A 15,047-nucleotide genomic window follows, 5' to 3' on the forward strand; every position below is an offset into this window, starting at 1 on the left:
AAAACCAAAAACCCAAACCCAAAACAAAAACAAAACAAAACAAAAAACAAACAAACAAACAAACAAAAAAACCAAGAGACTTAACACTGTATAATGTATACCTTCAGGCTCTGAGTATAATGTACATGAACCATAATCGAGTTTCATGCTTGGATCTCTTAGTGTGTATGTGGTCTTGTTCTAAGAACAGAAAAAAAAAAAAGAAAGAAAAAGAAAAAAGGAAAGAAAGAAAAGAAAATCCAAACCCCTAGCTTTCCTGGTTCTAAGCTTTTGGGATAAGGACTCCTGGACCCAGACCAGCTTAGAATCTGAGCATCCATCCCAGCTGCTCGGGTTCCAACCTCTACTACAGTATAAAGCATTTCCACAGAAGACCAGTGTCCACAGGAGTTTTAGAGACTTTATTTATGTATAAACAATTTAAACACTTTGCCATAAATTATCTTTGCCTGTCCCTAGTCTTTGCTTAGCAGCAAATTAAAATTAATATAAAAACTCGATGAACAATTCATACATGTATATTACAAAAAAGTTCCTGTACCAAAGTTCTTATTAGACTTTTTTTGTTATTTTTTTTAACTTTTTAAAATTTTTTTTGTTTTTATTTATTTTTTTTTATTTTCTCTCCTCGCGGTGACTGTCATGTGATTGTCTCAGTTTCTGGACCAAACAAACACACTAATAATTTTAAGTCTTGAAACAGTGATTGTGCCTTGCGGCATATGTATGTACAGGGCGATCGGAAGTGGTACCGTTAGCAACAGAGTCACAAATGTCGAACCTCTACCGCCACTGATACCCACAAACTACGGAATCTAAACAGACTACACCCTGTAACTGCGTATTACTGTCCACAATGGAATCTCCAAAGACAAAAAGAGTATGAGATTTATGTGTAGTGAGTATAGCCACCATTTTGAATTAAATTTTACACTCTGCGCTCAAATAAATTAGCTCAGGCCTGACTAAGTGGAGACCTGAGAGTTAAGTGCCGGACGGTATTGTTTCGCTTTGACTGCTGATATTAATTTCTTTCCTTTTCTTTTTTTTTCTTGTGTTTTTCTTTTTCTTTAAAAAGTATTTCCAGTGCTCACTCCTCCACTTTTGTGCCCCCCCTCCCCAGGCGCTACACACAAATCACCCCCAAAGTCGTGTTTTTTAATGCACCTGTATTTGCTTAAACGAAAACATCGGAAGTGTTTGTCCAACAATCAGTCTGAGTGGTTGGTCCTCAGCTGGTCTGGTGACGCCGGCCCTTGTGAATGTCTCTGTGTTGCTCACGTGTGAATGAGTGAGGTATTAGGATATGAGGCCTTCTCGTCTTCATCTCTTCGTTTGTACGGTCGGTGGTGTGTTTGTCTTTTTGTTTGTTTGTTTGTTTGTTTGTTTTCTGCTCCTTTCCTTTTGGCTATTCTACGTCTCTTTTCTGCGTTAGACCCGGAACAAGTGGGTCATATTTTAGGGGAACTTGAAACATTTTGTGTGTTTGTTCATTCATTCATTCATCCGTTTCTTTTGTTTTCCTCAGAATTTGTGGCCGAGCTCTAGTCTACTTCAGGAAGAGGGACTTTGCGCTTGGACAGTAGCATTTGAACTCAAAAAATGTGAGCTTTCTTGCCACTGGGGATCCTAAAGCAGCCTGGCCTCAGTGCCCCTGTTAGGTCTTCGTCTCCTTAGGAGAGGAGGTCACAGTTGCTCCTGCTGAGCCACCCAGAGAAGAGGTGGCAGCAGATAATTTTGTTACCTCTTTCCCATCTCGTTCTGTCTTAAGAACTGGATGTTGCTGCTACTGTCTGCCAGCTCTGGGTACTGTTCCACGGGAAGCACGTAATAGCCCTCATAACCTTGTACCCGTCCTGTGCTTAGGAGTTGCTGCTTCTCGCCCTCCGTCCACAGGCGGCTGCCCTCTCTCCCGTCCCTGGCTTTCTGCTGCTCCTTGGCCCAGGCAGTGCCCAGGGCCCTCTGTCTTGCTTGGTCCAGGACTCGGGCCTTCTCTTCGTCCAGCGTGTCAGGGGTGAGGCCGTAGCGGATGCTGAGCAGCAGGGTGGAGTACTGGAACTCAATGTTGGTGAACCTTCGAGTCCTGCCATTCACCAGCAGCGTGGGCTGTGACACGGTCACATTCACCCCGCTCTCCAGCACCTTGCGCCCAATGGTGGTGCCCAGCGTGACCAGGTCTCCATCCGCTGCCCCGATCTTCACGAAGTAGTGCGTGTCCTTGCCCTCAATGCTGTAGTGCATCTTATCCAAGTAGTAGGCGTTGTTCAACACGGACGCCACCTTGCGGCTGTCCTCACTGGCGATGCTGGACACACCGGTGGTCACCCGCCCTTCTTTGATGGCGAACATGATGCCTTTGCCGATGATGGGCGTGGTGGTAGCAAACCAGTGACCTGCTTTCTCCCGGATGCTGGCATGGAGCTTTTTGGTGATGACCTGTCCTTCCAGAGCCAGGAAGGCCTGGTTATGCCTCTCTGTGGTCTGCTGGACACCTGTAATGAGCTGTGGGCACAAGACAAGAGGGACGGGTCAGAAGGTTGCCTAGGCAGCGTGTGAAGCAAGAGCTGGAGAGACCGGTGCTGCGCACTTCTCCGCCAGGATGGATATGCTGCGCTAATACATACTGATGCATCCCTACCTTTTGTAACTAGGGCAGACTGGCGCGTTCCCAGTGCCCTAATGGGGTGCTCTGCCCATCTTTTCACCATGCCACTCAATGAAATATGGTGAAGGAGGTTCTCCACCTTGCCCAAGTCTGTACCCGGGCTGTGCACCCCAACTGTGGGAGCCGAGAGATATTTTGCACTTATGGTGCAGCAGCTGCCTGGCTTGCTTCAGACCCAGAGATGTCCTGATGTGGGGACCAGGCATCTGAGCAGCTGGCAGCCATATTGCTGCAACCTGCCCTGCTCCAAAGTCAATGGCTTGGATAGTCACTGCCTTTATTCAAAGTGAGGGCAGCCACAGATGGATGTCTGGGACTAGTGACTGCCCTGTTAGTAAAGCAGCTCTCGGGCCACCAAGCTGAGGCTGCGTTCTAGCCAGGTACTCTAGGTGATTTGTGTGCATATTCATATTTGAGAGCTCGAGGCTAAGAGATCCTGGCTGTGAGGGCCAGTGGGGAATCCCCCCTCCTCCCTACTTGGAGTCCATTGCTTTGGATCTCAGCCCTGGTTCTGCAGAGGAACGAAATCACCATTATCTCCTTGGCCTTGAGTTCTCCACTCACAAATGACAACTTGTCTCAATTGGTGGTTGGGGGACAGGCTGGAATAATGGAAGAGGCTGTGTTTGGGAGGTAACAGCACTTAGATAAATGAGAGAAATGATGGCTATTTATCCACTGAGTGGTCCCTGAGGGGCAGCATGGAGAGAATGCCGTTCTCAATTACCCAGCAGCTCCTCCTTGCCTCTCTACAGTCACACAATCTGGATGACTATTCAGAGCAGCTGAGACCTTCCAGACTTCCACAGAGCAGAGCCCCAGTCCTGTATGGGGGTGGGGGGAGGAAGGGTCAGCTCAATGCACTTCCCGCGCTGCCCATCTGCTTGTGGCTGAGGTCTCAGCTGCACCCAAATTGAAACTGACCACCCTTCGGTCATCAAAGAAAGACGCAGGCACAAATTATGTTCTAAAAACTCAATCTGTATGCATTTGGGCCATAACGTGCTGAGGTTTTATGTAGGGCATAAAAATGTTCTTTAATGGGACAGAAACTGCAAACTACAGTTTTATTACATCCCATAAAAGCTGAAAGGGTTATGATCTTACAGCAGTTCAGATGGCAGGGTGCCACCGGATTTCTCTGGGCTATTGTTAATCAAGAAGTGACCGGAGGGGAGATACTGAATAGATAATGATACCACAATTAAGGTAATCATTGAGGTTGGGAAGAAATATGGGCCACACTAGAAAGGATGACAGTGCACTCTCTTGGCCTGGGAAGTCTCAGTTCCTGCACAGCTTTTATACCCAGCCTCAGTGTTCCTTTCCCCACAGGCCCCCACCTCCCGTATGGCACTGTCTGTGAAAGGGAATGAGGACAGTTGTTTGGATTCTCGTCACGAGCCTTCTCCTGACCCCTCGGCTTACCTGTCCATTCTCACTTGCTTGACTCTCTGACAGTTCATAGGGGGGAGGCACAAAATACATTTTGGCTCTTGGGAATCCAGGAATGATGTTGCTGAGCTGAAATCCAAACATCACAAGCCAGCTTTTCACATCTAGGGCAGAAGCAAAAAACAAAGACTTCTGAAATCACAGGGATAGGAAGGAGGCTGCCGCGGATCTTGCGAAAAGAACAAAATTAATTGGGTGGCTGGGTGTGAGATCTAAGCGATGAGGGTGGCGTTAACCTGGTGACTGGCTCTGGGAACAGGAACCAGAGATTCTTTAGGAAATATTTTATTTAGTTTTGTCCTGTGTGTATTAGTGTTTTGCTTATGCATGCCCACAGAGGCCAGAAGAGGGTACCAGACCCTCTGGAACTGGAGTTTTAGATGGTTATGAGCCACCACATGAGTGCTGGGGGACCAAACCTGGGTCATCTGCAAGAGCAGCATCTCTCCTGCCTAGCCCAGAGATTCCTTTTATGTGTCCAAGGAAGATGTCCTGCCCGTTGCGGCCATTGATAACTACCATGTTGAGATTACAAAGGCCAGTTGTAGAATGGACAGATCTGACTTCTAGTCCCCTTGCTGTGTGACCTTGGCTAGGTTTTGTCTCTCTGTTAACATCAGGTCCTTCAACTTTGAATTAAGACAATAATTGTCCCTACCTCATTGGGTTGATGTAAGGACCAGAGGAGAAAACATATGTAAAGTTAATATGAGTTTCATTTGAAGTAGTTCATATGAACTATTGTTTTTAAAGACTTATTTATGTACTTCATGTTTATGGGTGCTTTATCGGCATGTACATACATACACCAGAAGAGGGAATCGGACCCCAAGGGACTACAGTTATAGGTGATTGCGAGCCACTATGTGGTTGCTGGGAATTGAACTCAGGACCTCTGGAAGAGTAGCCAGTGGTCTTAACTGCTGAGCCATCTCTTCAAACCCTCATACAAAATATTACAGGCTAGGTGGTGTGTCTGAAGCTGGAGGCAATGGCCAACCAGGGGGATGAGTGCAGATTGTTATCATGGTGTAGGACATTTGGGCTGGGGCTCTGCACTGTCTGTCTTACCAGGGAATGTCTTCCGAACTGCACATGATAAACAGACTTTTTTTTTTTTTTTTGGTTTTTCGAGACAGGGTTTCTCTGTGTAGCTTTGCGCCTTTCCTGGAACTCGCTTTGGAGACCAGGCCATCCTCTAACTCACAGAGATCTGCCTGCCTCTGCCTCCTGAGTGCTGGGATTAAAGGTGTGTGCCACGACTGCCTGGTGACTTTTAGTTCTTGAGCCCATTTCTCTAGACCTGTCCTTCAAAGAGTCCTCAAGAGACATGCACTATTACAGGTGAACATTCCAGCCATTGCATTTGGACTTATATCATGTGTGCCACAGATCTTGTGGATGGTCCCAGTTTTCTGAGTAAGACAATGTCCCCTCAGGCCTCCTGACCTCCTTCCACTGGGGTCCAGGGAGCCCTGTACTCATCCCTCACTGCATTTCCTTGTTCACCAGAACCATCAGGCTGGAGTCGAGAAGGACGGAGCTCCTTGTGCTCCTCAGTTCTATGCACAAAGGCACCCTGAGATTGGGCCTCACATCCTGGGCTTGCCTCTTTCCTGCTTCTTTCTACCTCTCCTAAGTTCTGAAACATTTCACTGGACCCCCAGAGTTCCAATCTGCCTTTAGTGAAGCTTGTTCTGTCTTCAGATTTTAATATCCCCTTTTCCTTCTTGCTATAATTCCAACTATCTCTTTCCATAGAGCACTAGTCTCCCTGGCCTTGGGCTCCTCACCTGAATTCTGTGAACTGTACTGCCTCCGTTTCTGACTCTGAATTAATTCTTAGTGATTTCATCAGACAAGTAGTTGCTCCTTCTAACATCTTGACCCCTTAGTTCCCCGACCTCTCACATCTCAACTCTGGACCTTGTCCCTGATAATTCTGGTGCTCCTGGATGCCAGTTTCATACACACAACCTCTGGTACAGCCTCAGCTCCGTATTATCCAACACCAAGGGCCTTCTAGCCATCCATCCCGAACTCCCTTTCCCTGTCTTTCAACTTCCTGCTTCTTTCTCTCTCCTAATCTGGCACCTATTACCTAACCAACTTCTGGACTCATTCCTTGGGGTGTATCTGAAGGTCCACTGTCTGCTCTCACTACATCCTGCTTGCTTGGTGAAATCACAGTACTAATTAAATCCAAGCTGCCATCTATTCCAATTTGCATCTGTGCAGTTGAATGATATTGGAGAAAACACCATCACCATACTGTCAGGTGTCTCTGGAAATCCCTGACCATGAATGTCCAGGGTACCTTCCAGCTGCCTGCAACCCCCTGGCTTTCCTTTACTCCTTTTAGATGTCCACTCACTCTCCTGCATCATCCCTGTATCTGTCTTATCTCATCTCATCCATCCATCCATCCATCCATCCATCCATCCATCTATCATCCATCCATCCGTCCATCCATCTATCCATCCATCTATCATCTACTATCATCCATCCATCCGTCCATCCATCTATCCATCTATCTATCATCTACTATCATCTATCTGTCCATCCATCCATCCATCCATCCATCCATCCACCCACCCACCCACCCACCCACCCATCCATCCATTATCTATTTTTTGAGACATGGCCTCATATGTAGACCAGGCTGGACTGGAACTTGTGGCAATCCTCCTGCTTTCACCTCCTAAGTGCACGGTTAGGCACATGGACCACCACACTCGGCTCTTTCCCCCTCCTGTATATTTTTATTTTTTTTTTTTTTTTTTTTTTTTTTTTTTTTTTTTTTTTTTTTTTTTTTTTTTTTTTTTTTTTTTTTTTTTTTTTTTTCTTTTTCGAGACAGGGTTTCTCTGTGTAGCTTTGCGCCTTTCCTGGAACTCACTTGGTAGCCCAGGCTGGCCTCGAACTCACAGAGATCCGCCTGGCTCTGCCTCCCGAGTGCTGGGATTAAAGGCGTGCGCCACTATTTTTATTTTTCTTTGCTCATTTCTCCCCAAACCTCTGCCATCTGCTTTCCCTTCCTCCCATCAGTGGTCAGCCTTGTTTCCTACTTTTCTGCAGAAACTGAGGCAGCCAGAGAAGGATTTCCTCCAGTGCCATCTCCTGTTTGCCTATGGCACTGTGGCTCAGCTTCTGCACCCGGGAGCACTGATTTTTTTTTTCCTATTCCACTACATGAGCTGTGGATGCTGAGCCCCCCACTGTTCACCTGGTCACACAACTTTTCTTGTCAACTCAAGGCCATCACCCCAGCAATCTTTTCTTACCCCACAGTAGTGACTCACTCCCTCTTCTAATGGATTCGTCCCACCGGCATACCAAATGCTGTTAAACGTCCTACCCAAAATAGTCATTTTCTTATTCTTACTGCCCATTTCATATTCATCTTTACAAAAACCTCTCAAGCTCATTCTAACCTTCTGTACGCATTGCTCCCCATTCTCCTCATTTTCTTTTGACCTCTGCTACTGTGCAGAAATCTCATCTGTCAAGGTCGTGAGTGATCTCAGCATTGCCAAGCCCCATGCTGACATGTTCCTTTTGTGTCTGAACCTATCTGACAAGAGGGAGACGCTCCCCCACCCCGAATTCCTATTAGAATGTGTTGGAGGTGGAGCACACATTCCATGGCGTGCATGTGGACATCAGAGGACAACTTTTCAGATTTTTTTCCTTCTGTCTTTACGTGGGTTCAGGGATTGAACTCACCAGCCTTGAATGATAAGCTCCTTGACCCATAGTGGCATCTCCCCAGTCATAGTCATCTGGCCTTGAGGCCTGACTGCTGCCTCCAGGCTGATGCTGACTCCAAAATGTACAGCCCTGCCTGGCCTTCTTCCAAGCTCAGCCCTTGTGCCTCCAGTCCACTTCCAGCTCGACGTCTCCAAAACTAAACTCTTGTTCTGTCCCCTGCCTATCCCCCTCCAAACATTTATACCTCTGCCCTTCTACCCACCATCCCCAGCTCCTTTCTTTTCTCACTCCCCACATCCAACCCATCAGGAAATCCTCTCCCTGCCTTTCTTTTTTAACATTTGGAGTAAACCTCACCATTTTTAGTTGCTTACCCAATTTAGTGGTCCCCAGGAGATTCAAAATGTTGGCAGCCATTGTCACTACCTAATTCCATGACACTTAAAACCCTCCAAGAACCCACACAGAGATTAGCAGTCAATCTGTATGTCCCTTTCCACAGTCCCTAAGCTGCCTTCAGCCTGGATCTATCTGTGGTTCTGGACATTTCTTACAAATGGATCGTCACTATGGGGTTCAACATAGAGTACATTTTTACTCTTTTCTTCTTTTAAGATAGGGTTTCTCTGTGTAACAGCTCTGACTGTTCTGGAACTTGCTCTGCAGACCAGGCTGACCTTGAAGTCACAGAGATCCACTTGTCTCTGCCTCTCGAATGCTGAGATTAAAGGCGTGCGCTACCACCACCACCTGGCACATTTTTTTACTCTTTATGACAGAATACTATCCCATTGCATGAATAGTCCAAGTTTGATCTATCCATTCATCAGTTGATGGATATTTGACTGGTTCATCCTTTTTTTAAACTACTGTAATAACACTGCTATGAATCTTCATGTATGCATTTTGGCTTGAATATCTATTGTTTTGGTTTGGTTTAACTGTGTGTCAAGGACCCACCATGTTAAAGTCCCCAGGGAGTGTTACTGGGTGGTGGTGGAATCTTTTTTAAGTTTGGTCCTGTGCTAGGTTTGTACCTCATTGGGGTATGAGGTAGTTTTTGTGTGGTTTTTGGGTTCTGTTCCCCCCCCCCCTCCTTGAGACAAGGTCTCAGGTATCCCAGTCTGGCTTTGCACTCACTATGTAGCAGAGAACGACCTTAAACTTCCGATCCTGTCTCCACTTCTGGTGTGCCGGGGTTACAGGTATGCACCACCTTATCTGTTTTCTGTGATGTTGATCATGACCATAGGGCTTCACATATGCTATGCAAGCACTGTCCCTACTCAGCGACACCCCAACCCACCCTTAGAGGTCTTGAGAGGACTGTTATAAAAGGGTCCAGCCTGCCCCTCTCCTGTCCTCTGAGATGTGACCACAGCCCCACAAGTCATTCCAGTATTGTCATCAGCCATGCTGTGATGTAGCCCTCTCAGAAACAGAGCTGTCTGTCATCATGAACTTCCGAATCGTGAGCTAAATGAGCCCTTTTCGCTTTACAAAGTTACCTGCCTTAGGTGTTTCATTCCAGCTGACGAAACTCCCCAGTTCCCTTGATTCCTGAAATGACCTTGGTGTGGATTTTTTTTGGAGCTTCATTTACAGTCTTTGCTTTTATTTTAAAACAATATGAATATGTATTGGCTTCTTGACACATCTGCCACCTCCACCCTCCTGGCCCATTACTATGCCTGGACTTGTAGACTTCTGTTTCCCTGCTCCCAGTCCTTGGCCCACTTATCAGTGCAGTAACCAGATGACTCCCCAGATATGGAACAGATGAGGCCATTTCCTTGCTCAGTGCATTTAGAAGACATTTCTTAGTGTATAAGCCAAGGTCATTAGAATGACCTTTAAAGACCTGCCTCATGATCTCTCTGCTGTCTTCTTCCATTTTTCTTTGGTGTTTTGAGGCAGGGTCTCTCTCTCTAGTCTTAAGTGCATTGTCTTCTTGTCCCAGCCTCCTAAGTGCTGGTGTTAGAGTAAGTACCCTCTTGCCTGGCTATGCTTCTTCTCAAGCATGTTAGGTGCACACCCATCTCTGGATTGTCATGACAGCAAGCTCCTCTGCCCAGCATGCTCTTTCCTAAAGTGTTTTCTGACTCTTTTGTTCTCTAGTGTCTTTCAAGTTTAGCTCAAGTGTAACTGAGGCTAATGCCACCCATTGTACTGAAGATGCATCCCTACCCAATCTTCAATGTCCCAGGGCCCTTCACTGTGGTCAAGCTTCCCTTTAAATCAGTAATCACAGTCTCACATGCAATGCTTTCTGGGAAATATTTATTTTTTGTTATCAGTTTCCCTCACTCAGTGCTCTACCAGGGGAGGAAATTTAAACATTTATTTATTTACTTGTTTTTTTGACTTAGTGTCTCTCTATGTAGTCCCGAATGTCCTGGAACCCCATATGTAACCTGGAATGGCCTCAGATTCACAGAGATCCTCTTGCCTCTGTCTCCTGAACACTGAGATTCAAGGCATGTTCTACCACACTCAGCCCCTAAATAAAAATTTATTTTATTCTCTGATGTCTCCTACACAATGATGCTTGGTACAAACAGATACTAAGTACCTGTGGAATGAATGAATGAACTAGAACATTCCTGGTACAACATACCCTGTACAGCAAAAGTGCAACAGAGAATTCCTCCATACCTGCCCAAGAAACATGTCTGTAGGGGGTCAGGTGTAACTCCTTGTCCTGAGACTCTTATGGGCATTTAATGTTGCTATTGACATTAATAAGGCATAGAACAGTTCTGAGAAGCAATCTGACACTATGGTCCACCTGTCATCTCTGGGAACACATGAATGGCTTGGGAACTACACATGGGTGAGAGCAGAGTTCAGGGTCATATGAGGGCCTGTAGTTCAGTGGCAGAGTACTTGCCTAGCATACGTGAGGCCGTGAGTTCCATTCCCAATGTCACAAAGACAAAACAACATGGAAATCCTTTAAGGATATTATTCTGCCTGGTGTGGTGGCACATCACTTTAATCCCAACATTGGAGAGGAAGAGGCAGCTAGTTTTCTGTGACTCATGAGTTCTAGGCTACACAGGGCTGCTATATAGTGACACTCTGACCCCCCCCCCCAAATGCTATTCACAATAGCTAAGAAATGGGACCAGCCTAGATGTCCATTAACAAATGAACGGATAAAGAGAGAGAGAGAGAGAGAGAGAGAGAGAGAGAGAGAGAGAGAGAGAGAGAGAGAGAGCGCACAAGCATAAATGCCTGGCTTTAGATTATCAGCAGCACGCCCACTGTGGCCAGGCATGTGCTCGGTGCCAGAGGACACTAGTTTGCATCTTTGGATATTTCTAGCTACTTGCCATGATTTCTTATTTTCTACCACTCCCAGGTATCACCTGCACTTTTAGTTACTTACTAATCTAACAAACAAATGAGCCTTTTATTTTATTTATTTTTTTAAATTTGGGGAGATCCGTTTAGAAAAAGAACTCCCCATCACTGCCACACAGGGCAGAGGACTGACTTGCAAACCAAAAACTAACCGTGAAACTGAGAGAGAGAGAGAGAGAGAGAGAGAGAGAGAGGGAGGGAGGGAGGGAGAGAGAGAGAGAGAGAGAGAGAGAGAGAGAGAGAGAGAGAGAGAGAGAGAGAGAGAGAGAGAGAAAACCACGTGTTTCCTGCAGACACCATTTAGGTCTCCGCCAGAGAGTGAGTCTCAGACCAGCTCTCTTGGCTGAGAGATGAGACATGTCAAAGTGGGGTTACTGCATGCCAGCACTAAGAGACAGAGCTCGGAGACCCTGAGAAGTGACTCACCCTCCAGAGTGCTCACGGCACTGAGTCCCTTGTCTGTGTACCATATACACCAGGCCAAATTTCACCAGAGACAGACAGGACTTGGGGTGGGGGAGGCGGGATCTAAGGCAGAGCACACGAAATCCTTGTCCCCACCATCCTCCTCCTCTTTCTTTGAGGGGCTCCCTCCCTACCCCAGGCTCCCCTCAGTGAGCACATCTCTGAGCAGAAAAGCTGTAGTTTTAAAGCAGACTTACTTATGTGGGGAGGGGAGCGCCTGCCATGGCCTAGTGTAGGTCAGAGGACAGCTTGAGGAGTTTAGTTCTCTCCTTCCACTATGTGGGTCTCGGGGATCGAACTCAGGTTGTCAGGCTTGTCAGCAAGCGCCTCTACCCACTGAGCCATCTTGCCTGCCCAAGACGAGGGATTTTTTTTTTTATTTTTTTTGAGACAGGGTTTCTCTGTGTAGCTTTGCTCCTTTCCTGGAACTCACTTGGTAGCCCAGGCTGGCCTCGAACTCACAGAGATTCGCCTGGCTCTGCCTTCTGAGTGCTGGGATTAAAGGTGTGCGCCAGGCAATACTAGGGATTTTAAAGAGACTCTTGTGAACGGGAACTGTGAGGTTAGCTCCTTTTCCTTGTTCCTCCTTTTCCCTGTCAGCCTCCTTCTCTTCCTCCTCCTCCCATTTGTTCTTTTAGCCTGCCTTCCTTCCTTCCTTCCTCCCTCCCTCCCTCCCTCCCTCCCTCCCTCCCTCCCTCCCTCCCTTCCTTCCTTCCTTCCTTCCTTCCTTCCTTCCTTCCCTCTCTCCCTCCTTCCTATGCTGGGATCACAAGTGTGCCCTGCCACATGGGCTCTGTCTGTTCTGGAGTTTCTGACATACTTTGCTCCTCATGGTAAACCTGCGAGACCTCTATTTAAGACCCACACCATCTCCTGGTCCCATCAGGGGCACTGCAGGTCCTTCCAGTCCCTTTGGAGTGGCAAGTGTGATGGAAGACGGGTCCTCTAAACAAATGGCCTGTCCAGAGGCAGATGATGAGGCAGGTGCTAGCCACCCAGCCACTCCTGATAGCGACCCTTCCCGTCTCATATTCTCCACAGCACGGGACCTTGCTGCCACCACCACCACCACCACCACCACCACCACCACCACCACCACCACCACCGCCGCCGCCGCCACCACCACCACCACCATCGCTGCTGTACACTCTCTGAAAATTGTCACAGCGCCTTCCAGTGTTGAGTGTAAATATGCCAAGAGGGTGACATGAAACGGGTGTGGCTCTCCGCAGAGAAATTAAACGCACAATCTCATTCAGCCGTAGCATGCCTTTGGCTAGTGCATCCAAGACTCCTCAGGGAGGAAGGGTAAAAGGGAACATGGCTCGCCCCACTTCTTCTAGAATGTTCACTTAACTCCAGTGTCTGGGGCTTATCCCTTGCTAAAGGGAGCCATTAGCTCAGTCTGAAGGTGCATCTGGAGGTTTCTCCTGTATTCCCAGGACAGTATGCCGGTATGTCTCCATTCCACTCCCACTCTCACTAAAGCATGTATGATTAGCCCTCGCCTTGTGCCTGGCTGATTCGTTGTTTTCACAACTCGGTGAGGTGAGTGTGATTGTTACCAACATTTTGCAGACTAAGGCTCAGAGATATTCATATAAGTCACATAGCAAGTGAGTGGAGAGGCCGGAATTGGTGTTTGGGAATGTTCTCAGACTCTGACATCAGAAGGATAGGGCAGAGGCCAGGTAGTGCTTGGGCTGGCACAGGTCCACTGTGTCCAAGATGGAGCAGTTTCTGCTGTGCCGATTTTCTCTGCCCCAGTGTTCTTGGATGAACTTGGAGCTTTTCCTGCATCAGGAACACCCACTGCCTTTCAGAGAGTGGTTTTCAAGCAGCAGGGGTTCTTTTGGATTCCAGAGGGAGGGACTCTGTTTTTTGTGTTCCTTCTTACGATACATCTTTTTTTTTTTTTTTTTTTCCCCTTTGATTTTTCCAGACAGGATTTCTCTGTGTAGTTTTGGTGCCTGTCCTGGATCTCGCCCTGTAGACCAGGCTGGCCTCGAACTCACAGAGATCCACCTGGCTCTGCCTCCCGAGTGCTGGGATTAAAGGGATTAAAGGATTTTTTTTGGCTTTTCAAGACAGGATTTCTCTGTGTAGGCCTGGCTGTCCTGTCCTGACTGCATCTTAACTGCCTCTTCCACTTAGGTTGTGAGTAGCAGCTCCGACCCCTCTGTGGGTCTCCTAAGTGGCGAATTAAGGCTGATTTAGACAGGGCATGCAGGTGAGCCAGGGTTAGACCTGCTGTTCTCTGCTGAGCCTGTTCTCCAAGGGTCAGCTGGTGGGAGCAGGTGGCTGCAGGTGTGGTCCCGCCTGGCCTGGCTGCTCTCCCAGCCCTTTTCCCGAGCCTGCCACTGCAGCCTCTGTGAGTCTGCCCTGTATTTCAGACTCTCTCTAATTGTTTCTGGATTCAATTTGGCTGGACTTCGTTCAAATTGATTTGATTCCCACTTATTCAGGCTCCATGAAGCCCTGAGATTAGGAAAGCCATCTTGCTGTTCAGAAAACCCTGATAATCTCATTTTTCTTTTTTCTTCTTTTTCCAGGGAACATAGCTGAGGGTCTTGGTGCGTCTGTGAATGGTTTCATGTGGGCCTCGGTTAGCAGCAGGTATCTATGCAGCCTGTTCTGTGGGTTTCTCTTCATTCACTTCTGGCTGATTAGTTTCTAAGAAGTCCAGTGCTAAGCAAGGCTGTGTGAAGCATATTTGTGTGGGACAGGATTTGTTCCTCCGTTCCCCAAGCTGAGACAGATGTGCTCTGCCTCCACCGTCCCTGGGCTTCTTCTTAAACATACTTCTCCTCTCTCCTCCAACACAAATGTCACTTGCTCAGCAAGGCTAAGTAAAGGGGTACTTCCTGTCACTCTCCGGGTAACCCCTTGTCCTGTTTTGTCTTCATAGCACTCACCACTATAAGCGTGTGTGTGTGTGTGTGTGTGTGTGTGTGTGTGTGTGTGTGTGTGTGTGTGTAGGGGCTCCCCAAAGGATACTTTAACTGGAAATGGTAGTGAGTTGGGGACAAAGTCCTGCCAAACGATGGGGAAGAGAGGAAGGTTTGGCAGGGCATCAAAGCAGGCATCATCATCATCTTGGTGAGACCTAGGGAGGAGCCAGCTTAGCCATGGCTCCCGGGTGCAAAAGGTTCCAGCTGCTTTGCTTGGATGTGGACACTGGTTTCAGTTCCTAAAGGTATGTCCGGGATGTGCTGCATGGTCACAGTTGACCCTGGAAGTCAACAGCTGCCGTGGGAGGCACCAGAGCAGCCCTGTGCTCAGGCAGCTCTGGCTTCCTTTCTCATTTTGGAGGATGGACACGTGATCACCTGAAAGTGGGTGCCTCTATGGTCATGGCTAAGAGCTGTGGGTCTCTTGGAACTTGGG

General features: G+C 47.5%; 1 protein-coding gene across 15 annotated transcripts in view; it reads right to left on the reverse strand.

The window, feature by feature from the left end:
- Positions 1-622: 622 nt before the first annotated feature.
- Positions 623-15,047, reverse strand: part of Tenm2 (teneurin transmembrane protein 2) — a 1,247,217-nt gene continuing 1,232,792 nt past the window's right edge. For 13 of the 15 annotated variants that reach the window (XM_076578168.1, XM_006971630.4, XM_016005120.3 and 10 more), the window contains 2 exons: positions 4,094-4,224; positions 1,073-2,502 (listed from right to left, as the gene is read on the reverse strand). In XM_076578168.1, the coding sequence (XP_076434283.1) occupies positions 1,741-2,502; positions 4,094-4,224 (893 nt within the window). In that variant the 3' untranslated portion in view covers positions 1,073-1,740. Of the gene's footprint in view, positions 2,503-4,093; positions 4,225-15,047 lie in introns of all 15 variants that reach the window. The other 2 variants (XM_016005141.3, XM_076578176.1) reach the window with 1 other exon arrangement.

The sequence above is a fragment of the Peromyscus maniculatus genome, chromosome 8, assembly GCF_049852395.1.
Source record: "Peromyscus maniculatus bairdii isolate BWxNUB_F1_BW_parent chromosome 8, HU_Pman_BW_mat_3.1, whole genome shotgun sequence".
NCBI lineage: Eukaryota > Metazoa > Chordata > Mammalia > Rodentia > Cricetidae > Peromyscus > Peromyscus maniculatus.